At 40.7% G+C, this 27921-nt stretch overlaps 1 protein-coding gene across 1 annotated transcript; it reads left to right on the top strand.

Annotated features, from left to right (window-relative positions):
- Nucleotides 1–524: 524 nt before the first annotated feature.
- Nucleotides 525–27353, top strand: selenot2 (selenoprotein T, 2). The gene is made up of 6 exons (XM_034182233.1): nt 525–759; nt 12684–12794; nt 12864–12990; nt 13064–13151; nt 26883–27015; nt 27100–27353. Exons 1-5 carry the CDS (start codon nt 563–565, stop codon nt 27002–27004), a joined length of 645 nt encoding a protein of 214 aa, XP_034038124.1. The 5' UTR covers nt 525–562; the 3' UTR covers nt 27005–27015; nt 27100–27353.
- Nucleotides 27354–27921: the final 568 nt, after the last annotated feature.

Raw genomic sequence — 27921 nt, 5'->3', positions numbered from 1 at the left:
ATACAGGAAGGCACTTACATCAAATCCATAAAGATGTTTTAGGTAGAATGGATGTGGCTGGAAGCAGGAAAGAGGAAATTGTCTTGGCCCGTCTCAGGATAGGCCACAAAGGTCTTAATAACACTCTTCTAAGGATCCATAAACACCCAACTGGAGTCTGCCCCAACTGGAGTCTGCCCCAACTGTGACCAAGTGGAAACTGTTCATCGTGCTCTACAGTATGAGGTGTATAATGAGCAACAGAGGAGACTGTCCACGATACTGTGCAGAGAGAAAAAGAACATGTCCCTTGGAAATCGTCTGCAAAACCTATCGCATATCGTGCATAAAGAGTTATTAAAATATCTAAAGGACACTGGATTACTTCATCGCATCGAAACAAATGACTATGGCTTTGTAAATCTTAGCGATCACTCACCAGCCCGGTAGGTGGCGGTAAATGCACCTTAAGCTGGTGGTGAAGAAGAAGAAGAAAAAGAAGACGTCACGTGCCTAGCCTGCCGATAACGAAGAAGAAGAAGAAGAAGAAGCGGCGGCGGCGGCGGTGGTAGTGGTGGTGGTCATGGCGGAGTACAGTCATGCGGGCCTGTTAGCGGCTTTGGTTTTGTTCTCTGCGATCACTTTTCGTGATATTTATGTTGGCAAGTCCAGTCTACAGCAGTCCAAACGGCCTGACGTATCTTCGAACTCACGGTCTGAGCCCGGCAGGCTGCTTAAACCGTCTCTGTACACCGGTCCTGTGCTCCGGTTCCAGTACTGGTAAGGTAATTGTTCGCTTCAGTAGTTGGAGGACAATTTTAACGTGTAATCTGACGTATGTATGTGTGGTTCCCTCGAACGTAGCTCCGCGTGCAGGTTTGTTTCGAAAGTAGCTTTCTGATCGGCGCCTCGTGCATGACATGTCGGAAATTACGGACTTGAAACAATCAGACTCTTGACATCACGCGCCGGAGTTCCAGTAGGTAGAAAACTCTGCAGCGAGTGAAGTCACCCCAGTCCAGCAATCTATGCTTATTTTCTGAAATAAGAATGACAAGTTTACAGCTGGGGACTTGCTAGTGTGATGTCAAATGTTTTTGAGCGCATTGTTTTTAACCAGGTAAATGAGTATCTCGTAAATCACGACTTATTGTATAAGCTACAGTCTGGTTTTCGTTCATCATACTCCACAGATACCTGTTTGATATATCTTAATGATTACATTAGGCAGCAGTGTGACAAGGGTTTTTCAACTGGCATGGTACTGTTAAACCTGCAGAAAGCGTTTGATACAGTTAATCACAGCATATTGTTGCAAAAATTGTCAGCCCTTGATATGAATGAAGACTCGGTTAGATGGTTCAGGTCTTATTTATCTGGTAGAAAACAAGTTGTTGATGTAAACGATACTATATCTATGGAAAGTTCCATCAGTTGTGGTGTTCCGCAGGGGTCGATACTGGGGCCGCTTCTGTTTCCGATCTACGTCAATGACGTGCCTGGGGCTGTCAAATGTAAGTTGCTGTTTTATGCAGACGATTCAGCACTGCTTGTTTCTGGCAAAGACGTGTCGGAGATAGAGGCAAGCCTTAGTACCGAGCTTGCCGCAGTCCAAGAATGGTTGATATATAACAAGCTATCATTGCACCTAGGTAAAACAGAATCAATACTGTTTGCATCAAAGCGCAGGCTAAAAAAGTGTAATAGTTTACAAGTCAAGTGTGGCGGAGTTGGTATTGAATCAAGGCAGCAAGTAACTTATTTAGGTGTAATTTTGGATCAATCTCTCTCAGGCGATGCTGTTTCGGATAAAGTTGTTTCAAAATGTTCAAACAAAGTGAAATTTTTAGATTTTACAGTTTTAGATATTTTACAGTAATAACTTTATTAAGGGTAAATTGCCAACAAACGTTAAGGATTTACATGCAGTTGAAAAGGCTGTATAAAAAAAAAAACCTTGTATTAAAAAAACTTGTATTTAAAAAGCAGTTTCTAAAAGATAAAGATAATGATCATATCAACCTTGAAATACAGTTTCTGATAATTATTGGAATTTTTTTTTTTTTTGAGAATTTTTCAAATGAAGTTTCCTCCAGTTGCCTGTGCTATGACATCACAAATGCTCTTAACACACTGTTGAATGTAAACACATGTATAGAGGTATCAGTAAAACTCCTTACAAAATCTGAAAAATAGGCTAATGATTTGACTAATATTCATAAATAAGAGCAAGAAATATAATTTGCTACTTTCTGATGTCACAAAGTGTAAGATTTTCAGGTGTTTTACTGCAGTATCTATATATGTACACTAGGCTGTGCAAGATCAGCACTTGTGACTTAATACATGTAGCACATGGAAGGCTGGTCAGTTTTTAAAAATCATAAAAATTAAGCTAATCTATTGCAAATCTTGTTTTTATTTAAGATGTCACCATTTCAATATATAATCTCTTATTTTAGGGGTTAACATTGATGAGTGAAGTGTCCCTTTAAGCACCCAAACATACCTTGAAATGAAAACAAATTGACAAGAGATTGAGTTATTTAGTGTAAACCAAAATCAAGATGGCTGCCATGGGGGCATCTTGATTATTGGAGCATGCCACAAATCTATATGAAACATCCTTACCACCCTAACATACTTTTAGTACCCTGAGAAAATGAAAACAAAAGGACCAGGCATTTTAAGATTTATAAGACAGAAAATAAAATCAATATGGCCGCCATGCATGTAGTAGCCATCTTGATTTATCAGAGTGTTTTAAAGGGAAATCATCCTAAAACCAACCTCAGCACACCCTAAAATAATTGACACATGCATTTTTTACTTATCAAAAGCCAAATTTGACAAACAACATTTGAAAGAATGTGAAATGACGGAAAATCAGGAAACTCATGATGACTCACCTTCAGAAAGCTTTATAGAGTAGGGCTGTATCTGTACAGTCAAGATTTCCAGTCCAAATGAGGATTCTGAAGCCACTGATCAAAATAAGTATGTTGTTTACAACTTGCACCCTGTGAAACTGGTTGCACTTAGCATGCACTCATTGAACTGCGCTTGGTGCTTCTGCACTTGCACTGCTGCTTCATTCTAAACCAGGGGTGGCCAAGTTCGGTCCTTGAGAGCCACCTTCCTGACACTCTTAGTTGTCTCCCTGCTCCAACACACCTGAATCCAATGAAAAGCTCATTAAAGGTCTGCTAACGAGTCTTTCATTGGATTCAGGTGTGTCGGAGCAGGGAGACAACTAAGAGTGTCAGGAAGGTGGCTCTCAAGGACTGAACTTGGCCACCCCTGTTCTAAACTGATATATTGCAAGTAATTAATCTGAGGGGCCCTAAATTCAGTGAAGCATAAACATGCAATCAGTACTTGACCAATTTTATCTTTAAAAGACAGGTTACTTATAAGATGCAAATAATGAATGTTTATGAGTTCAGTGGTACAAATATTTAATTCAGTGAAAGCTGGAGCATGACATTCAACGAAGCGAACTTGAATGGCATGTTCCAGCTTTCACTGAATTAAATATTCGTTCCAATGAAATAATGTAAAAACATTCATTATTTGTTCTATTTAACGGCTAAAATAGATCCTAGTCATTTGATATTTTATGAATTTATAAACAACAGAAAAGGGACTTACATTTTGGTGTTCCACTGTAACGTGTAGTCCAGTGATGCTGTGCATTGACTTCGGACTTCCATTAAAAAAAAAAAGACTTTGTGTAGTTCCTCAGTCCAGCAAAAATCACATCAGCGTTTCATCTGAACAGTTCTTAATACATCCAGACGGCTTACAGCAGATTGGATCTTGTGTGTGTGTGTGTGTGTGTGTGTGTGTGTGTGTGTGTGTGTGTGTGTGTGTGGCAGCGTTAGTTAGCTCAGTCAAATCATCGTGTCGTTGTCCCCTGTGCGCATGCACGCACGCAACCGGCTCGGTTGACTGTGTATGTCCTCAGTGCAGCGAAAATAAAACACGTCAAAAATGAGTCCAGCTTTTTTTTCCTCTCTCTTCCTGCTAACAGACAGCACAGTGGATTTGTTTTTGTGTGTGTGTGTGTGTGTGTATACAAATGATACCTTTTCCATACAAATAATGTACAGTACCAAAGGAAAAATGTCCCACATGTTTGTCTGTCACATGTGTGACGGACGGAAATGGTTCATTGGTTGTGGGGACTTGGCCACTTGAATTTTTTCATGGATGTCATAGAGTATGCTTGTGGGTAGGTCTTCATCACACTTAGGTCAACTTTTTTTTATCTTCCCACAATGAAGAGCAACATGTAGCGTTATGGACGGACGCTGTGGGACGGAAAAAAAAGGCCCAAAATAAAAGGACTACAGTATCAAATTCCAAAAATCTAATGAAAAGTCATTATTTTTATCAACTCTTTCGATCAACCAATAGGTGTTTTGGGTACTTCCAGAAGTTTTAACATGTTTTTTTTTGTTTTTTTTTATCCACTAAATGCAAGGTAACCTGTGTGTACAGTAAATTGAGGTATTTTTGCATTATGCTTTATTGAAGAAAAACAGGACGGACCAGCTGTAATTGCCCCGAAAGTACCACGTCATATATCAATGGAAACTAGAAACAATAAGGATGCTGTAAATATGATGTTTCTTAACGATTAATAGGTGTACATCTTATTTATGTCCAGCTGAATTTACATTATATCAAAGATGTTACATTATTTTGGAAAAACCATCGTATTTTTGGGTCAATTAATGCTCACTGTGGGACTATTAAACACACCATCCACCTGAATTTGTCTTGACAGATTCCTAGGAGCGGTGGCAAAACAATAAGACCAATAACTTCTTTGAGCCAGTGGATTGAAGCACTGCTTCAATCCACTGGCTCAAAGAAGTTTGAATGAATCACTGCATGAGCACACGCCTGCATGAGCACACGCCTGCATGAGCACACGCCTGCATGAGCACACGCCTGCATGAGCACACGCCTGCATGAGCACACGCCTGCATGAGCACACGCCTGCATGAGCACACGCCTGCATGAGCACACGCCTGCATGAGCACGTGTGGCTCGTGCATGCGTGAGGGCGTGTGTGGGTGTGCAGAGTGCTATGTTACCTAACGTATGGGACCAAATTTGCACTCTAAATTGAACCAAACTGCACTCTAGCTGCAATACGTCACAAATGGTTCTATCTGGTTTTGTTGAAGGATACGGAGGCCTGATGAAAAGCACAAAACGTGATTCTCAAGGAGATGGATAAGAACTAAAGGAAGCTGAATTGAGCCTCTCTCCCTACTAGCATCCTCGGGACCTTCTACAGAGGTGTTGAGAGCGTTCTGACATACTGTATCTCAACATGGTTCTCCAGTTACAGTATGTCAGACAAAAAAGCCCTGCAGAGGATAGTTAGGGTAGCTGAGAGGGTCATTGGAGTTTCCCTCCCCTCTGTCCACGAACTGTTCTTGAGCCGCTGCAGGAGCAGGACAATGACTGTAGTCAGGGAACTCTCACACCCTCTTCACAGCCACCTTGAATTCCTGCCATCAGGCAAACGTAGCATCAAAACCAGGACTACCAGACTGTCCAACAGCTTCCTCCCTCAAGCTGTTAGATTGTTGAACAACTGACTAGGGTTCTGTCACCATTAGGGCTGCAGCTATCGAGTATTCTGTAGATTATTCTGACGATTGAGGCACACAATTTGCCTCTGTATATACAGCTGTATGAGGTCTGTTAGAAAAGTATCGGACCTTTGGCTGGGGAAAAAAAACTGCCATACACGGAGCGTTGGAAGCCTAATCACCCTTAAAGTAGTCTCCTTGGGACTCCACACACTTCTCCCAGCGGTGCCGCCACTGTTGGAAGCATTCCGAAAAAGCCTCTTTTGAAATGGAGTTCAGCTCCGCTGTCGTTGCAGCCATAATGTCCTCTCTTGTCTCAAATCTTGTTCCTTTCAATGGCATCTTGAGTTTGGGGAACAGCCAGAAGTCGCAAGGGGCCATATCAGGAGAGTGAGGAGTCTGGTTTTTCATCAAAAAAGTCTGAATTAAGTGCGAGGAATGTGCTCGAGCATTGTCGTGGTGGATGCGCCAATTTCCTGTGGCCCACAACTCCGGTCTCTTGCACCGCACAGCATTACGTAGGCGATGGAGGACATCCCTGTAGTACTCCTTGGTGATTGTTTGACCCTGTGGTGCGTACTCATGATGTACCACACCACGGGAGTCAAAGAAAACAGTCAGCATCACCTTAACGTTGCTGCGCACTTGGCGAGCCTTCTTTGGTCTTGGTGACGTGGAATGCTTCCACTGTGACGACTGGAATTTGGTTTCCAGGTCGTACCCGTACACCCAGGACTCATCACCACTGATTATGGTGTCCATGAAGTCGGATTCACTTTTTCTGAAGTCCAGCATGTCCTGTGAGACTTCAACACGAAGTTGCTTTTGCTCTGCCGTTAGCAACTTCGGCACAAATTTAGCTGCAACTCTTTCCATGCCCAAATCTTCTGTCACAATGGAATGTGCCGAAAAAGTGCTGATGTCCACGTCTTCCGCTTTCTCGGACAGTCACAGGACGGTCCCGCATCACCACAGCGTTCACTTTGGAAATAATCTCGTCATTTCGGCATGTTGATGGCCGACCGGAGCTCGGCTCGCTCTCCACCATTACGCGGCCGTCTTTAAACCGGTTGTACCATTCCTTAATCCATGTGATACTCATTGCATCATCTCCGAAAGCCGTCTGAATCTTCCAAATGGTTTCCACCTGGCTGTCACCCAGTTTCTGGCAAAATTTGATGCAGTAGCGCTGCTCCAATCATTCCGTCATTTTCCTTGTAATAAAAATCCGCCCAGCGCACTCCACACGTCCTCACACAAAGGCTGCTTACCAGGAACTGACGCAATCGACAGGTGGGAAAAAATTCATGCATGCGCACAAAGGTTCAAGGTTTGCTCACTCAAGCACACGTGATTCAAATCCATCAGGTTTTTGAAAAAAATATAAAGGTCCAATACTTTTCTAACAGACCTCGTATATTATGGATGTCCAATTATGAATGGGACTGACATCTGGACAACTGGAATATGGCATCCTACTGTCTGGAATATGGCATCCTACTGTCTGGAATATGGCATCCTACTGTCTGGAATATGGCATTTGTACTTATACATGTGTGTACAAAATCCTAATAAAAACAATGAAAACGAACTGGTTATGTGGAAGTCCTGAGGTCAAAATCCAAACTTTGGGCTGATCGTGATTTTGCGGTCACTGACCCCAAACTTTTAACAAGTTATCTCCTGATTTATTCACCACCACTGACTGAGCAGTTTTGAAATCAAAGCTCAAGACTTAGTGATTTTAAAATGGCTGTTAGGGGAGGTGATGATCTCATGGTTAAGCGTTGGGCTTCAGAGGATCCTCGGTCTTTCAAAATAGTTTTCAATAGAGCCCGACCGATATATCGGCTGGCCGATATTATCGGCCGATATAAGCCCTTTTCAAAGTACAGTGGTCCCTCGCTATAACGCGGTTCACCTTTCGCGGCCTTGCAATTCCGCAGATTTTTTTTTTTAGTGCAATTTTGCATGCTTTTTTTTAAACAGCGCATTGTGTTCTGCGTCCTTATCAGGCGGGCCGGTCGCGGCACCGGTCGGCATCACCGCGATTGCTCTCACTGCCTCCGATGCGCTTTCTGCAGACGCAGAGCTCCGTGGCCACCGAGAGAGGACTTGGATTCTTTGCTGGTCCCGCCTCCGTACCTCTGGAGGCAGTGAGTGAAGGGAGAGTTCTGCGTGTGTCTGTTTATAATCTTCTCGCCCAGAAGAAAGAGTGTTTACACAGGAGAGAAAAGTGAGAAAATGCCAATGCCTGTTTGAGAAAAGTGTATAAAGTGTGTAGTGAGGGGTTTTACAGCCTTAAAACAGCTATAATAATTGCAAAAAATAGCACTGACTACTTTGCGGATTTCGCTTATCGCGGGTTATTTTTAGAACGTAACTCCCGCGATAAACGAGGGACCACTGTACTCACTATTGGCCGAAATTTTGCTGATAGAACGCCGATAATTTCTCATAAACAGAACAGGTACTGAAATAATGTTTGTGTCGGCAATGTAAAATGTCCTTGCACCGTTTGTCCAGTAGAAGGAGCTCTGACTCCATTCAACTGAGAGCTGCTTACACCCCTGCTTAAATGTGTTCATCACCGGTCCCCGTAGTTTGTCGTCATGCTGCACTGATCGGCTGACAAAAGGATACAAGTACGTTTATAAGCATATTTGTAATAACTTTGCGATTACATTCACCCCACATTTCTCCCGTTTCAGTTCAACTCAGTTTGATTAACTCAGTTTATGTAGTAATGTGTCAAATGTGCTTCGTTGCGTTGGTCACGCTTTTTATTAAGCCCACATTGTGTAGACCTTATTTCTAGCATGAAAAACTTTTGTTTACTGCTAAGAGGTTGAAACATTCAGATGCACTGGTCGTCCGGAAGGGTTCTGGGAATTACTGCCGTTCGCCATTAACCCTCTGGCCAACGCCGTCGTATACGATGGCTGGGATCAAGCTTTACTAAATTGTAAATAACTTTTTAATGATATGAGATAGAAATTTACTCTGTTTTTTTTTTTTTGGCTGAAAAGTTAACTCCGCGGACTTTCGATCCAAAGTCGGCCATCTTGATACTCCTCATAGAAGATGTGTGATGACGCATTTTTTAAACTTAAATTCTTCTCTGTTATAAAGTTCATCAATATGAGAACATAGCTTCAGCTTTTAGCTCATACCTTTTTTGTTAAGGGTCCAAAAAAGAACATTTTATTCATTAAAAAATAATATCGGCTGATCTATCGGCAAGTCAGCCGATTTATCGAGCATCGGCCTCAAAAAATCCTTATCGGTTGGGCTCTAGTTTTCAACATAGTCCCCTTCCAACTCCATACACTTGTTCCATCTAGTTTGCCAGTCATTGATACTTGATCCGTAGAACTCAATATCTTGGTCCCCTAACGAGCCCTCTGCTGCAGCAGCTCATCATCACCCCACAGGTATTTTTTTCAGCCTGGGAAATAGGTGGAAGTCGCTAGGAGCTAGGTCTGGAGAATAGGGTGGGTGAGGGAGAAGTTCATAGCCACACAGCGTCCATGGCAAAACGGCTGGTGTGGACTGGTGCGTTGTCCTAGTGAAGTAGAATGCCACAACTGACACTGGAGGGTATGTCTCTTCCACACACTGTTATGACTCAACAATTGAAGTGAGCAATATGATCCTACATGCAGTGGCGGGCACAGATCCGCCAATCGCCAATTATCGAAGCTAACTTTTTTGTTAGCGGATTAGCTTTTCAGCTAACTTTAAAAAACATCAGCAGAGCAATTGGCTTCCGATAAATTTATTTTGATAACTTTTAGACTAACATTTTTTACATAGTTGGTAACGTGAAAAACATTGAGAAACCCTGTTGGCTCTTGTCTGCTATGTTTTTTGCAGCAGTGAAGTAGCTGAGAGGAGCTGAGCTCAACTCTATCCCAGCAGTAGGGTTCTGGCCACTAGGCTGCCACAAAAAAAAAAAAATAATAAACTAAAGTCATTACCCTTAACAGCATACAGCGGTCCGGCTGTGAGGCAGACCTCTTGAAAAGGAAAGCAGGTTTGACTTATGGTTTATAAATCAAATTAATCCAGATAGAATAACTACATTAATGGAAACTCTTAAAATGTACAAAGTGAAAATATACCACATATCTGTTAATTTTAAAATGACGCACTAATGCTATAGATTTGAACATTAACACACAGATGCCCAAAGAGATCATGGGTAAACTGAGCATCTGCTCACACTGACTGGTTGACTAATTCATTCTATGTAAAACAACACAAGTTAATGTAACATGTATGTTGGTGTTTACAAATAAATGGGTTTTGTAAAATATATAATTTTTTATTTGTCAAAAAAGAAAAAGGCCATTTGCAAAACTGAAAAGTTTAAGTTCTGATTCAGGTCGACAACCGTGTGATATAACTGGGGTCAAAATGCACAGAACACTGCCATCTACCGGTGCCTGTTTATATCACATGGTTGTTGAATCACAACTTACCCATAATCCCGTTGGGCATCTGTGTGTGTTAATGTTCAAATCTTCAAAATTAGTGAGTTATTTTAAAATTAACAGATATGTGGTATATTTTCACTTTGAACATTTTAAGAGTTGACATTAATGTAGTTATTCCATCTGGATTAATTTGATTTATAAATCAAAACCATAAGTCAAACCTGCTTTCCATTACAAGACGTCTGTCTCACGGCAGAACCTCTGTATACTGTCAAGGTAAATGATGCTTCCCTACAGCAGTGGCAGGGCGCACAAAGACAGAAGCACTGACTCATTGGCTGTATTTGGGTTTGTGATCATCTTTGATTCTATCAGAAGCGTTAGCAGTGTTTAAACTTGAAATCATTTTGTTAGTAGTTGAGAGTGTACTGGAGACATTACTGAAAGTAATTGGTTAGCTGTAGCTTCTGATAAGTTTTTTTTTTTTTTTCGGTGGCTTATCGGTTCCATCCATCCATTTTCTTCCGCTTCATTCGAGGTCGGGTCGCGGGGGCAGCAGCTCAAGCAAAGCCGCCCAGACCTCCCGATCCACACACACACCTCCCCCAGCTTCTCCAGGGGAACCCCCAAGGCGTTCCCAAGCTAGCTGTGAGACGTAGTCCCTCCAGCGTGTCCTGGGTCTTCCCCGGGGCCTCCTCCCGATGGGACGTGCCTGGAACACCTCTCCAGCGAGGCATCCAGGGGCATCTGAAAAAGATCCCCGAGCCACCTCAGCTGGCTCCTTTCAACGTGGAGGAGCAGCGTCTCGACTCCGAGCTCCTCACCCTATCTTGAAGGGAGCACACTCTGCGGAGAAAACTCATATCGGCCGCTTGTACTCGCGATCTTGTTCTTTCGGTCATGAGCCAAATCTCATGACCATAGGTGAGGGTCGGAACGTAGATTGATTGGTAAATCGAGAGCTTCATCTCCCCCCCCCCCCCCCCCCCCCCCCCCCGCGCTCAACCCTCTTTTCACCACGACGGTCCGATACAGCGACCGCATCACTGCGGATGCTGCACTGATCCGTCTGTCAATCTCATCCTCCATCTGTCCCTCTCTCATGAATAAGACCCCGAGATACTTAAACTCCTCCACTTGAGGCAAGGACACTCCACCAACTTGAAGAGGCAAAGCACCTTTTTTCAGAAGCTCCCATGACCAGTATGAAATCAAGGACCGAGACGTCGCCTGGTACGGCGGAGTCGGGGTTCCACCCTGGAGCCAGGCCCGGCGTTGTGGAAATCCCAAACTTTTAGAGCTTTCAAGTTTTTAAAAGATTTGTGCAGCATGTCTGTGTCACAGACAGACATCGCACAGAGAGAAGATGGCGAGAAAGACGGTTTGAAAAAAGGACAAGAATCCGTGGAATCGTCGCTGGCTTCATCAACACACCTGAAAGATAAAATAAATGGGAAAAGTGAACTGTGTGCCCTCAGGAAACACGGTAAAAAATTTTCTCTCCCTGGAAAATAAATATTTTGCTGTTCAAACAAGATTTTAGACATTATGTGACTTTTTTTCATTAATCTAGACTTTCTTTCATTGTAAAAAAAAAAGACATTGTGGCTTTGAATGGATTTAGGCTGCATGAATTTACACAAGAATATGTGACTTTTTACTATAAGGTATGTTATTGATATTTTACCATGATTTTCCAAATATTCTACAAGCTTTAGCTGTAGTTTTTGAAATGCTGTAAGTCTTTTCAGTCTTCATAAATTTCATGTAGTTTAATTGTTCTGAGTTAATGCATAATTTGGTTTACAGTTAAAAGGAAAATCATTCCAGGTCCTACTTGCACGTCATATTCTGTTATTTCAACATCATCATTGACAGGTCAAATAAAAGGTTGAATATAGGATCATCTAAATATCCACTAATTTTGAGATTTGTTCTTCCAGGAGGTACTGAAAAACCATCATTAGATAAAAATTTAATTCTGGGGCCCCACAGGGCCCAAGACCCCGGCTCCTGGTGGGCTGTACCCCCCAGCAAATTTTCCTCAGATTTCACAATTTTCATTTTACAGCCCTGCCTGTGGGTTCACCGCCTGAAGAGGGGGCCATGGGGGTCGGGTGCAGAGAGGACTGGGTGGTAGTCGAGGGCGGATGGCCCGGTCCGCGCTCACAGCCTCTGGGTGTCAGGATGTGTAAAAGTTTTTTCGGTTTAGCGTTAAAAAAGATTATCTTTCAGTTAGCTGACTAGCGGTTATCGAAGCTAACTTTTTGGTTTGCTCTGCCCACCACTGTCTACATGAAATAAGTAGCTATGGCATTGATGTAGCTCAGGTATGATGCATTGTAATATCTGACTGGGAAAAATGTGCAAGGCTCAAAACTTTGACATCCCCTCGTACGCTCTGTGCTCAGACGGATGCGTCGTGTCCGCACTCGCTCGCTCACGTCAGCAGCCACGGTGACCATCACAGAGTCCAGACTGCGAATCCAAATTCACTCATTTGACACATTTTCCATCTTTGTTGCTCATAGTGAGCAGCTGGACCAACTGATTTATTTGTTGTTACGACAAGAACAAAGTTTGAATGTGTGACTGCCTGTGGTGTGTTTGTGTCATAAGTATGCTGATGGGTGCATTTTCTGTGTGACGGCAGTATTTCCTGAGGCTACAGCAGAGTGTTCGAGAAGTACTCGCAGGCCATCAGCCAACTGTACCCCGACATCCGCGTGGAGGGACACAACTACCCTCCTACCCCCTTCAACAGGTAAGCTGTCAGTCAGCGGGTCAAGAGCTGTCCCATTGATTTGCGTCTCAGTGGGTGTGTCCTCTCCAGGTACATGGGGAATTTCTTTTCATACTTAAAGCTGCTCGCTGTTATGCTGATCATCACTGGACAGAACCCTTTTCCTCTCCTGGGCCTGGCTACACCGCACGCCTGGACCTGGACTCAGGACAACAAGGTACTGCTGTTAGCATGGCAACATGTGTTTCAGCATGGACCATGAATTTCTCACTTGTCGTTTCTCTCTGCAGGTTTTTTCATGTCTGATGGCGTTTTTCCTGAGTAACATGCTGGAGATGCACTTCCTGTCTACTGGAGCCTTTGAGATCAGTCTAAATGGTCTGGCTTGCATTCTTTTCGTTCTTCCCCTCTCTTGTTGCCACTCTTGTCGTTCTTCCCCCCTCTCTTGTCTAGGGTTGGCTATCGAGAACCGGTTCTTTTCGGGTATCGTTAAGAAGTGATTCGATCCATCGACATCAATAGCCTTTTTGCTAAACGATTCTCTTATCAATACAATACTTCAGAGCGGCCGTTGTTTTTGGGGGTGTTTGTCGGGAAAATGATCATGTCTTTACGTTGATTACAGAGCCCCTGCAGGGTCTGTAATCAACCGTTTTTGCAGCGCGGCTCTTCTTTGAAGCTTGAAGCAATGAAGCATTGGTCCGACCCGCTGCTTCGTTGGTTCTTTGTTTTATTTCGCTTTATCTTAATTTTTCCCTGCTAAAACCCCAAAGAGCATGTGTCTGTGAGTAATATTTACCTTTTTTATGTTAAACCGACCTGTTATGGTCTTCTGAAACAGTTGATAGATGTATTTTATAACTTAAAAATGGGACTGGTGCTAACGCGTTAGCATGTCTATGGCATTTCCAATGTTAAAGTTAGTATTAAGCTGTTCGCATCTCAGCATGTTTGTTTGCATTTGTTTTCTGTATAATAATTAATGGCTCAGCGTTTGTCGTAAAAGAGTCAAATGTATTACAAATTGTAATATTTTTTAAATGTATTTTTGTTTATATATTAATAATAATAGCAACAATAATAATAATAACTAATAATTCTACAATACAATTTAGAGAGAGACAAAAAGAACCTGATTAAAAACACAAGAAAATATAAAACCAACTAACAATGAACATAAATAAATAAATATAGAAATAAGTAACTGTTTCCTGTGAACACTATCTGCCAAGCTAGAAAACTGCTGCATCCTAGTAAGAGCAGAATACTACTGGAATGAATTTGAATAAGGAAAGTTTTTTTTTTTTTTTTTTTTTTTTTTGGGTCACCAAAATGGATGCTGCTCTCACTGCACTTGTCTGGAATAGCCCCCGTTTGCATTTCAGAACTTCTAGAATTCAAACATTTTCGTGCGGGTGGTGTTGGGGGGGGTAATTTGGGTTACAGCTTTTGTTTTTCACCACTTTCATCCCTGAATATGTCAATCGTGAGTCACTTTTGTGAGGATTAAAGTCACTAACTGGGACTCCTGTCTTGTTGCGAGAAAGAAACGAGACTCGTCCTCCGTTCTGTTCACACAGCTCTAAACGCTGCGCGGCTCTCTGCCGAGTCAAGTTAGAATGATAGAGTCCAGTCGGAATTAATAAATTCAGAGTGAAATGCCATTTAAATCAATTGACACCTATTTCCGAATGTTGTAATACAAACGAACTCCAGTTGATCAAAACATTTTTTCCTCCCAAAATGAGACATCCTGCGCTGACATGCAGCAGCCGGCTGAGCTCAGCTCAGAGGTACAGAGAGACATTCATGTCAAAAATGTCTGAAAGGAAATGCTTTTGACAAAAACTCCAGATTTTGTTTATTTTTATTTATGCCCAGAGATCAAGGATCCAGTGACCAATTTCATATTTATTTACTTTAAGACTCAATAAAATGTTGTTGACATAGAAAACCTGTAAAGCCTACTTTTACTACACAGAAAATTCGCAAGAGGTATCGATAAGGGAATCGATAAAGAATTGGATTGATAACCAGAATAGATAATGGCATTGATATTGATAAAATCTTATCAATACCCATCCCTACTCTTGTTCCGCTCTTTTCCTTCTTCTCCCTCTCTTGTCCTGCTCTTGTCATTCTTCCCCCCTCTCTTGTTGCCGCTCTTTTCGTTCTTACCCTCTCTCTGGTTTGCCAATTGTCACCTCTTATTCTGTTCTTGTTTTTTTTTTTAAATTGTATTTATTTATTTATTGTATACTAGCCGAGTTCACTGTTTTGCTCACGGGTAATGGAGCTGAATTTTATCCATGTCATTGTATATTTCATGTCCCTTTAGCAGTGGTGGGGACAGATAAGCAAAAAAGTAACTTCGATAACAGATAATCAGATAACTGAAAAGTTATCTTTGATAAAGATAAACCGATAAACCACCCAAAAATGTATCAAAACTTACAGATAAACAATAAATTCCAGTATTGTCTCTGGTACATTTGCAACTACTAACAAGCTGAATTTGAGTTTTAACACCACGATCGCTTTTGGAAGCATCAAAAGTGACAGCAGACCCAAACAATGAGCCCACACTTCTATGTTTGAACATCCTGCCCCATGCTGGAAGCTCTTGTTTACTACACGGCTTCCAGCACAGAAGCAAGCTGAGCGCAGCCACAAAAGCTAGCTCTCTACCAATCACAACGCTCCGGTCAGGCGGAGGTCTTGGAAAATAAAGTCATGCTGACTTATGGTTTGGTGTGAATACTGATAGAATAACTCCATTAATGTCAGTTCTGTCATTTGTACAAAGTTAAAATGTAACATATCTTTTAATGTTGAATAATGCACTAATTCTGAGGTTTTGTAACAAACACAGACAGATTGCAAAAAATTCTGGGTAAAAGTGCCTCTGCTAAACACTGATTGGTTCAGTCATTCATTATGTAACCCAACACGTTAATGTGACGTGTGTTGGTGTTTACAGATAAATGTGCTTTTGTAAAATATTCAATTTTTTATTTGTAAAAACAGGCATTTTTACAGAGCCCTGGAAGTGTCATCGCAAAATGTTTTGCATGTGGAGAGAATGTGCGCACGTTTTATTAGTGCCGTGCACACGTTTTATGATGTGCACAACATTTTATGATGTTGCAAAACGTGCACTCAATATTGTTTTCGGACAAAAATTTATCGGAAGATAATTAGTCCGATAATGGTTTTTAAAGTTATCTAAAAAGATAATCCGATAATGAAAACATTATCTTCAATAATTATCTGTTATCAGATTATTGGAACTGTGCCCACCACTGCCCTTTAGTTAAGGTGTAGTAAGTTGCATTACATTGTGTGTATTGAATTTTAATTTGAATTGAATTTATTAGACACCATGCATAACTGAAATTCACTCGTATACAAACTCATAACAGAAACGTCACAGGCAAAAAGAAATATAAGAAAATGCCTCTCTTGATTTACTTCTAATAAACTCTATATAACATATTTTTCTTCTTACATGCATTTGCTGTCCCTTATCCGTGGATGGGCCTTATACTTGTTAATTACACTGCAATGTAGAATTGGACAATTTTTGTTATATATATCTCAAGAAATATATTTTCAAGTTCGACATATGCTAAATTAGCATCGTTCTCCATAGAAATCGAATTCCAATCCTGCAGACATAAATCATTTTTTAGGGTGGTAATAGCTTCTTCAGATTGCAAACGTTTTCGATATTGTACTTTCTCCTTCCATTTAGTATTCAAATTCAGCTCTGTTACTATAAAAATTGGTAAGTGGTCACTGATATCATTGATCAATAAGGCACTTATTGTTTTGGTATTGGTATCACTTGTAAATATATTATCAATAAGGGTAGCCGACTGAGACGTTATTCTTGAAGGCCTAGTAATTTGGATATAAATTTAAGCTGTACAAGGTATTAATGAAATCATCTGTCACTTTATGTTGATGCAGATTTAAAAGATCATTATTTATATCTCCACAGACAAATACTCGCTTATTACCCATCTGTGAAAAATATTTCTCAATCCAATTTTGAAATTCTTAAATTTTTGAGCCAGGAGCTCTATAAATACAACTGAATTATATTTTTACCTATTCCCAAAAATATTTCAATTGTGATACATTCCAAAAGATTTTCTGCGTCACTTGATCATTGATTTTGTATTTAAGCCTTTTATCAACATACAATGCTACTCCACCTCCTCTGTTATATCTCTTCAGATGATTAAATTCATAACCCTCCAATTCTTAATTTGAATCGTCAATGTCAGCAAGCCAAGTTTCCGTTATAACAATTACACTGAAAGGTTGGCGGAATTGTTTTTACTTTTTATTTGTGCTTTTTCAAATTATTACAAAGACATAACATTGGAACTTAATCTGTGGGGTTCTATCAAAAAGGAAAAACAAAATTATACAGTAGACAGAGTTTTATAATCAATCCACTTTGACCATTGTTTCTCAAATTTACCAGCTTTCAACCTCAGACAGTGAGTAATTTTTTCCATCAAATTTCCTTGATTATGTCAATCCACTGTTGTATTTCCAGTGGGTTGCTTTTTAACCAATTCCTTGTTATAATTTTTTTGCTGGCCACAAGCATAATTTTAAACAAATAGAAGTCTTCAGTTTGAATAATTCCTTGAAGTAGCAAGCCCAAGTATACAACACGTGGGTCGTTAGGAATTGTGTAGCCCAGTATTTCTCCCATTATTTTTGCAAGATTTTCCCAAAACAAAACAATTTTTGAACACTTCCAAAATATATGAGCATGATTGGCATTCTGAACCCCACACAATCTCCAGCATTGTTGTTGTTTTTTCAGTTGTTTGCTTTTGACATTTGGAGTAATAAAATATCTCACCACGTTTTTCCAACCAAATTCTTTCCATTGCCTTGAAGTGGTTGAAGTGTGCTGTGAGACATATAGAGTGCCAATCATCCTCTGACAATTCAATATTCAGTTCTGTTTCCCATTTTTGTTTTATATACCAAGTATTATTCTTGTTTGCATTTTGCAATGATTTATACAGTCTTGATACAGTTTTGGGGGGTAATTGTCTACAACCCCTGGCAAAAATTATGGAGTTACTGGCCTTGGAGGATGTTCATTCAGTTGTTTAATTTTGTAGAAAAAAGCAGATCACAGACATGACACAAAACTAAAGTCATTTCAAATGGCAACTTTCTGGCTTTAAGAAACACTATAAGAAATCAGGAAAAAAATTGTGGCAGTCAGTAATGGTTACTTTTTTAGACCAAGCAGAGGGAAAAAAAAATATGGAATCACTCAATTCTGAGGAATAAATTATGGAATCACCCTGTAAATTTTCATCCCCAAAACTAACACCTGCATCAAATCAGATCTGCTCATTAGTCTGAATCTAAAAAGGAGTGATCACACCATGGAGAGCTGTTGCACAATGGACTGACATGAATCATGGCTCCAACACGAGAGATGTCAATTGAAACAAAGGAGAGGATTATCAAACTCTTAAGAGGGTAAATCAGCACGCAATGTTGCAAAAGATGTTGGTTTTGGTTGTTCACAGTCAGCTGTGTCTAAACTCTGGACCAAATACAAACATGGGAAGGTTGTTAAAGGCAAACATACTGGTAGACCAAGGAAGACATCAAAGCGTCAAGACAGAAAACTTAAAGCAATATGTCTCAAAAATCAAAAATGCACAACAAAACAAATGAGGAACGAATGGGAGGAAACTGGAGTCAATGTCTGTGACCGAACTGTAAGAAACCGCCTAAAGGAAATGGGATTTACATACAGAAAAGCTAAAAAGGAGTGATAACACCTTGGAGAGCTGTTGCACCAAGTGGACTGACATGAATCATGGATCCAACACGAGAGATGTCAATTGAAACAAAGGAGAGGATTATCAAACTCTTAAGAGGGTAAATCATCACGCAATGTTGCAAAAGATGTTGGTTGTGTCTAAACTTTGGACCAAATACAAACAACATGGGAAGGTTGTTATGCACAACAAAACAAATGAGGAACAAATGGGAGGAAACTGGAGTCTGTGACCGAACTGTAAGAAACCGCCTAAAGGAAATGGGATTTACATACAGAAAAGCTAAACGAAAGCCATCATTAACACCTAAACAGAAAAAACAAGGTTACAATGGGCTAAGGAAAAGCAATCGTGGACTGTGGATGACTGGATGAAAGTCATATTCAGTGATGAATCTCGAATCTGCATTGGGCAAGGTGATGATGCTGGAACTTTTGTTTGGTGCCGTTCCAATGAGATTTATAAAGATGACTGCCTGAAGAGAACATGTAAATTTCCACAGTCATTGATGATATGGGGCTGCATGTCAGGTAAAGGCACTGGGGAGATGGCTGTCATTACATCATCAATAAATGCACAAGTTTACGTTGATATTTTGGACACTTTTCTTATCCCATCAATTGAAAGGATGTTTGGGGATGATGAAATCATTTTTCAAGATGATAATGCATCTTGCCATAGAGCAAAAACTGTGAAAACATTCCTTGCAAAAAGACACATAGGGTCAGTGTCATAGCCTGCAAATAGTCCGGATCTTAATCCAATTGAAAATCTTTGGAAGCTGAAGAAAATGGTCCATGACAAGGCGCCAACCTGCAAAGCTGATCTGGCAACAGCAATCAGAGAAAATTGGAGCCAGATTGATGAGTATTGTTTGTCACTCATTAAGTCCATGCCTCAGAGACTGCAAGCTGTTATAAAAGCCAGAGGTGGTGCAACAAAATACTAGTGATGTGTTGGAGCGTTCTTTTGTTTTTCATGATTCCATAATTTTTTCCTCAGAATTGAGTGATTCCATATTTTTTTTTCCCTCTGCTTGGTCTAAAAAAGTAACCGTTACTGACTGCCACAATTTTTTTTTTTTCCTGATTTCTTATAGTGTTTCTTAAAGCCAGAAAGTTGCCATTTGAAATGACTTTAGTTTTGTGTCATGTCTGTGTTTTGTTTTTGTTTCTACAAAATTAAACAACTGAATGAACATCCTCCGAGACCGGTGATTCCATAATTTTTGCCAGGGGTTGTATATGCCTTGGTCATAATTTCTACTAAATCGCTGCCCTCATTTCTCAAATGTTTTCTAATTTCTGAGTTGTAAAAATGTCTTAATTGGAAATACCTAAGTAATTCAGACTTGTCGACATCAAATTCCTGTTTAATTTTCTCAAATGATTTAAAAATATTTCCTTCTACTAATGTGCATATGGCTGTGGTTCCCTTATCAATCCATTTTATAAAGGTGGCATCCAGTTGTCCACCTCCAAATTTTGGCGAGTACGCTGGCCACACCAAAACTCTACAGTCACCCTCAATCCCACATCTATTCACCACATCCCACCAAATTTTAATAGTCGTCTCAATAATAGGATTCATATTTTCCGGTTGTGTCTTATGTTTTTCACCAAGTCTAGTTTGTGGTTGACAAGTATAGTAATGTAAATCAATTTGTTTCCATTTTGATTCATATTCTGGTGAACACCAGTAGGCAATGAATCTTAGCTGAGCAGCCAGAAAATAATTTTTAAAATTTGGGAGGGCCAGCCCACTCTGTTTTTTCTCAAGTTGGAGTGTTTTCAGTTTAATCCTGGGCTTTGTTCCCCTCCAAATAAATCTACATACAAGTTTATCCCACTTGGCAAATTGTTTATCTGGAATTTTAATTGGTAAGGAGATGAATAAATACAATAGGCGAGGCAGCACATTCATTTTTATGACCTCAATTCTAGAACTGAGATCCATAGTCAGAGTTGCCCATATTGTCAGATCTTTTTGAATTACGACATTAATCTTATAATTCTCTTCATACAGTTGGTTTGGCTCTCTAGTTAAATATACGCCAAGATAATTTATTTTATGTAAGTCCCATTTTAGTTTATATTTTTGTCTGATTGAATCACTGGGGCTGTATTTGATACATAGGATTTGAGTTTTTAAAATATTTAATTTGTACCCAGATTTCCTTCCAAAATATTTGAGAATTTTTAGCAGCTGGGGAAATGTATTATCGGGATTTTGGAGGAATACAATGTCATCCGCAAATAGACCTATTCTTTGTTCTTCCCTCAACCCTAATTCCCTCCAGTTTACTGCTTTGTCGTATATGTTGAGGCAATGGTTCAATAAACAGTGCGAAGAGGGAGGGGCTTAAGCAACAGCCTTGCCTAGTGCCTCTAAATAACTCGAAGCTGTCCGTCAGATCTCCATTTATTTTGATCCTGGCCGATGGTTTTTGATATAAGGCCTGAATACACTCAACTATGGCATCGTTAAAACCCATTCTTTTTAGGACTGCAAATAGGAATTTCCATGATACCCTATCAAAAGCCTTTTCAGCGTCTAAGCTTACTAAGGCAGTTGGAATGATGTTCATTTACTTCATTTATGACATGTAATGTGCGTGGGATGTTATCTTGTGTTTGACATCCTTTTATAAAACCTGTCTGGTCATTATCAATCAGATCTGGAAGAAAGACTTCTAGACGTTTTGAGATTATAGCGATAAAAAGTTTGTAATCCACGTTTAAAATAGAAATTGGCTGGTACGACTCACAATACTCTTTATTTTTGCCTTGCTTTGGTAAGACTGAAATTATTGCATCCTGCCAAGAAGTAGGGATTTTTGCATGTTTAAGTGTCCAGCTAAGAGTCCAATAAAAGAGGAACTAGGTCTTCTTTAAAGACCTTGTACCACTCATTTGGATAGCCATCACTCCCTGGACTTTTATTTTTAGTTCTACTAATGGTCTGGTTCAATTCTTCTTTAGTAATTGGTTTTGTTAAGGATTTGTTTTGCGTGATTCCTATGGAGGGAATCTTCAGTTTCATTTTCTCTCACAGTTTCTGACTGACCATATAGGGTTTTATAATAGGTTAAGAAAATGTCTTTAATTTTTTCTGGCTCATAGTGTATTTTTTGATTTATTGGGTCTCTGATCTTATTGATTGTAGTTCTTAACTGGAGGGCTCTTAGACATTTTGCTAATATCTTGGTAGCTTTGGTTCCTGACTCATAAATGTTTGTTTTGTAAATCTCAATTTCTTTTCAGACTCCTCATTGACCAAATCAGTCAGTCTGTTCCTTAACATTTTTTACACGTTCTGCCAAGGTGCTACTTGTATCAGTATGTTGTTGTTTTTCTACACTCAACAAAAATATAAACGCAACACTTTTGGTTTTGCTCCCATTTTGTATGAGATGAACTCAAAGATCTAAAACTTTTTCCAAATACACAATATCACCATTTCCCTCAAATATTGTTCACAAACCAGTCTAAATCTGTAATAGTGAGCACTTCTCCTTTGTTGAGATAATCCATCCCACCTCACAGGTGTGCCATATCAAGATGCTGATTAGACACCATGATTAGTGCACAGGTGTGCCTTAGACTGTCCACAATAAAAGGCCACTCTGAAAGGTGCAGTTTTATCACACAGTGCTACAGATGTCGCAAGATTTGAGGGAGCGTGCAATTGGCATGCTGACAGCAGGAATGTCAACCAGAGCTGTTGCTCGTGTATTGAATGTTCATTTCTCTATCATAAGCCGTCTCCAAAGGCGTTTCAGAGAATTTGGCAGTACATCCAACCAGCCCACAACCGCAGACCACGTGTAACCACACCAGCCCAGGACCTCCACATCCAGCATGTTCACCTCCAAGATCGTCTGAGACCAGCCACTCGGACAGCTGCTGAAACAATCGGTTTGCATAACTAAAGAATTTCTGCACAAACTGTCAGAAACCGTCTCAGGGAAGCTCATCTGCATGCTCGTCATCCTCATAGGGGTCTCGACCTGACTCCAGTTCGTCGTCGTAACTGACTTAAGTGGGCAAATGCTCACATTCGCTGACGTTTGGCATGTTGGAGAGGTGTTCTCTTCACGGATGAATCCCGGTTCACACTGTCCAGGGCAGATGGCAGACAGCGTGTGTGGCGTCGTGTGGGTGAGCGGTTTTCTGATGTCAATGTTGTGGATCGAGTGGCCCATGGTGGCGGTGGGGTTATCGTATGGGCAGACGTCTGTTATGGACGAAGAACACAGGTGCATTTTATTGATGGCATTTTGAATGCACAGAGATACCGTGATGAGATCCTGAGGCCCATTGTTGTGCCATACAGCCAAGAACATCACCTCATGTTGCAGCAGGATATTTCACGGCCCCATGTTGCAAGGATCTGTACACAATTCTTGGAAGCTGAAAATGTCCCAGTTCTTGCATGGCCGGCATACTCACCGGACATGTCACCCATTGAGCATGTTTGGGATGCTCTGGACCGGCGTATACGACAGCGTGTACCAGTTCCTGCCAATATCCAGCAACTTCGCACAGCCATTGAAGAGGAGTGGACCAACATTCCACAGGCCACAATTGACAACTTGATCAACTCTATGCGAGGGAGATGTGTTGCACTGCATGAGGCAAATGGTGGTCACACCAGATACTGACTGATGTCCCCCCCCCAATAAAACAAAACTGCACCTTTCAGAGTGGCCTTTTATTGTGGGCAGTCTAAGGCACACCTGTGCACTAGTCATGGTGTCTAATCAGCATCTTGATATGACACACCTGTGAGGTGGGATGGATTATCTCAGCAAAGGAGAAGTGCTCACTATCACAGATTTAGACTGGTTTGTGACCAATATTTGAGGGAAATGGTGATATTGTGTATGTGGAAAAAGTTTTAGATCTTTGAGTTCATCTCATACAAAATGGGAGCAAAACCAAAAGTGTTGCATTTATATTTTTGTTGAGTGTATGTTCTTTAATTGTTCCTCCAGTTTTGATTGTTAGCCTTTTCGTCCTTTGAATATAAGCAAATCTTGATATCAAGTTTCCTCGCATGACCGCTTTAATAGTGTTCCAAACAATGGTTGGTTCTATCTGCTCATCTTTGTTATTAGTGATACATTCTTGAATTTCTTTTTTTAATTTCTTGCACAACTGCAACATTAAGCATACCAATATTCAATTTTTAAAGTGTTTTCTTAGTTTGATTGTGTAAATTTACAGTTAGATTTATGGCATTATGATCTGACACATCCGCTATCCCTATTTCACAGTCTATTACTCTATGTATGTCACTAGTATTCATCAGAAAAAAGTCAATCCTGGAGTGTACCTTATGAGCTGCTAAAAAATGTGTATAGTCTTTCTCCATAGGATGCATTTCCCGCCAAACATCACAAAGCCCTGCCTGCTTCATAACTGACATGAGGGCTTTCGATTTTATAGTATTGTGTTTTTTAACACTTGTTGTGTCTTTTGAATAATTCAAAATAGTGTTCCAGTCTCCCCCACCAATCAAAATGCCATCACTTATGCTAGATATTTTATCAAATAATAGTTGAAAAAGTTTTGTATCTTCTTCTGGAGGTGCATACACATTAATCAGGGTCACTGTAGTGTTGTCAAACCTCCCTTTAACAATTACAAATCTGCCCTCTTTATCTAAGCATTCCTTCAGCATTTCAAAGTGCACTTTGTTTGATATTAGGGTTATCACTCTTCTGCTATTTTTATGCGAACTGTAAAAAGAATTAGTGTAACCAAATTTTTGGAATTTTTCATGCTCCTCTTTTGCCATTTGGGTTTCTTGAATAAATATAACTTGTGCATTTTCTCTTTTTAATTTTGTCAATAATCTGCTCCTTTTAATTGGGTTACCCAGGCCATTAACACTCATTGACATACTTTTTAATTTTGCTATGCCACTCATGTCTTATGTTAATAAAAAATAAATAACAAACTAGATAGACCCCACAGAAGAACAAGAACAGAGAACAATTATATTGAACAGACTAACATACTTGGAATACCTGGCCCTATATATGGTTTGGAAATTAACATAATTACTTCCTCCATAAAAGTCCAACGTTTTGACTTGTACAGTCTTTTTGACTCGTACAGTCTTTGAGTGCCGCTCCTCCTATATATGGATTAAAGAAGCCATGTAAGGTTTCTGTTGTAAAAAGTGTGAACGGGGGGGGGGTACAAAATTATGACTTCATTTCTTAGAAACTCCTTCAATTTTTCTTTAGCCCTTTGAGCTGCAGCTGGCACATGTTCCTCACGAGGTCGCGCGCTCCTCTGCCTCCAAGCACCTGAGTAGTCGTGACGTCATATCCTCTCCTGAATCAGCTGGCACCTCCACCTTGTATCCCCGCTTCTGCAGCTCGAGTCCCGCATCGTGCGTTACCGTAATTCCTCACGCCATCCTGCCAGTGGATCCACATGTTCGTGTATGGCGTTTGGAAGTGTACACCTTTTTCCTTCAGCGCTTTTTTAATCCCTTGATATTCTTTGCGTTTTTGGGCGATCTCTGTTGCATAGTCGTAATCAAAATAAAAGGTCCTCCCGTTTCGCTGGATCCGCCCCTTTTTCCACATTTCTCTGAGAATCAATTCTTTTGTAGTGAATTCTTGGAAATTGACCACGATCGGTCTTGGGGGTGCATCGGGGCGAGGTCTTTGTTGTGGGACCCGGTGCGCACGTTGGATCTTTAAGTCCAGTCCATCCGGTAGTGGCAACCCGCGCTTTAGAAATTCCGTCACAAACTGCATCAGCGATTTGTTTTCTTCTGCCTCCTCGATCCCAAAGATGCGTATGTTATTTCTTCTGGATTTCGATTCTATGTCTGTCATTTTGTTTTGAATGTTTCTTTGTCATTTGATGCACTCAGCCAGCACGTCGGTCAACTCCAGTATCATGTCCTCTGTATGCCCCACACGCTCCTCCGCACTATTCACTGTTTCCATTAACTCTTTCATATCTTGTCTCATGCCATCAAGTTTTCCATCCAGATCCTGTTGCAGTATGACTGTCTTTCCTCAAGTTTTCGTTATCTTTTTTTATTTTGGATTTCAGTGACTCTATTGCTTGAAGTAGATCGCTCGTCGTGATGCTAGGTGCAGCTATCTCGGTTACACTGCTAGCTTTTGCCGATGCAGTACCTTTCTCCTGTACCTTTAGCATCGTGTATCTTCCAGGCTTCTTACAGTCCCTTTACCACCTACGAGGTACTTGTTGTTCCAGTTTAATTTATTAATAGCGAGTTTTGGTGGGTTATTACTTCAAATATTATGGAGCGGACACCAGACACGTCTTGCTCACTGCGCCATGACACTGGAAGTCCGGCGGAATTGTTTTAAATGGTCTTTAATACTCCCAAAATTCTTGTACAAACTCCTACTGTTAGTGGATTATTGAGAACTTCCCATCCCATATAGTGCACTTATTGTATTGTTCCTCAGTATAATACGGGCAATTACTATTTACAGAAGAATAAAAATGATTGTCCGGGTTTATCTCATATTCCTAATCTTGAATAAGATGTTCAGTGTACTGAAAAGGTTGTAATTCTTGTACAGAAGTAAATTCAAAAGGATCAGCTGTCATCATAAAATAAAAACAGTTAACACCAGACTCCAGTGTGTCATCATTAATTTTCAGAGAGCAATTTGTGACATTCATAAGACTCAAGTGAATATGATAAAAGGTGACAGCAGGTCATATCACTGCAACGCTCTGGAATATATAATGTTCTTAGTGTGACCCTGAGGTGCACAGATAAAGTGCGTCAGGGTGACCAACTCGGGAGCATCCGGCATACAGCTGACCGTGTGAGAAGCCTGGTGTCTCCAGATTTAGCCCAACCACTTTCAGTGACTGCCCCTACGACTTCTTGGGAGGCATAATTGCAAAAATGCTTTAACTCGCATGCGGTATGGATTCTAATTAAAGTGCACCCTAGCCAGCCACTACGACGTACTAAGTAAAGTGTGATGCTTAGTGTCTGACTGAGTACCATGTGAACTGCGAAAATAAGGGCTCCAGTGAGCGGGTCGTGATTGTAATTAAAGCACACACGTTTTCAACCTAAGAGCCCCGGTGACCTCCCCCTTGGTGACCCCCGTCACCATAGCAAATTTGGTGTTGATTGCTTAATTACTGTGGCTGTACATGGAGAGAACACGCACGCACGCATCAGCCTTATGTGTTAGATAATGCCTTCCTCTGTCAGCCAGGCGCCGTGTGATGGGCTTTGTCTTCCCATCTGGCAGATGTTCCAATTTGGTCAAAGCTGCAGTTGGGTTATGTTCCCAACATCCAGGAGCTCTTCCAGATTCTCGATAACCACCTGAAGATGAACCAGGTCCATCAGATGAGCATGACCTCCACTTAGTGCTTCAGCTGGTGATCACACATCAGACAGGTAAACTAACGCATTAGCTGTGATGTCATGTGACAAGGCGTGACACAGCATGTGTCCCTCTGCAGGTGTGCTGCCTTCAGGTGTCCTGTCCATGTAAGGCTGTTGCACGTTGGCATCCATGAAGGCCTGGTCCTAAAGCAGTGCCTCTGTGGGGCCTGGCTGGATGTTTCCGCCACGAAACGCCTGCAGCTGAACTCCACCTGCAGTGTACCTGTCAGAAGGGCTGATGTTTCAACCAGATTCAGTTTTTGTTGGCTTGTTTATTTGTGTGCAGAAGAAAGTGTGAACCATAGAGATGTATACGAGTACTCGAGAGCACAGTCCCAATGCTGCCTACTTAATCTGAATGTACGTTCATGGCGAGCGATTTGCCATTTTGAAGCCAGGCAAAATATTGATGGAAGTGCCTGGATGTGAAAGGTTTCATGTGCATTTTCAATGCGGATACGCAAGTGAACACGTACGAAAAAAAGCTCACAACATATGTGTTAAAATACCGTTCTGACCTGGATATCGAGCCAGTAAAATTAATTTACATTAAAATAAACTTAACCTGATCCCCACACATTCCAAAATATTAGTGTTCAAAGTTTCCACTGATCCGATCTGTTCAGCTTCAATCAGTTCCTTTGTGAATGATCATTCATGAGTCAAATTTTATTCTAGGCAATATCGAGGTCCAGAAGCTGAACTTGAACATGTCATAATCCAGTGATCAGGTGTATTAAATAGCAGTCACAGGTGATGTGGGTTTTTTAATTAACTTGGGAGTGGGAGAGGCAAGTTTTACACCGCTTTCACCTTTTTGTTTTTTTTTGTTAGACACCTTTTAGTATAAGTAGAAATATAAAATCTAAAATAAATGGGAACATCACCTAGTTTTTTGA

This window comes from Thalassophryne amazonica, chromosome 11, assembly GCF_902500255.1.
Source record: "Thalassophryne amazonica chromosome 11, fThaAma1.1, whole genome shotgun sequence".
NCBI classification, from domain to species: Eukaryota; Metazoa; Chordata; class Actinopteri; order Batrachoidiformes; family Batrachoididae; genus Thalassophryne; species Thalassophryne amazonica.
The sequence above is the reverse complement of the archived record's forward strand: the minus strand, read 5'-3'. Positions and strand labels throughout refer to the sequence as shown.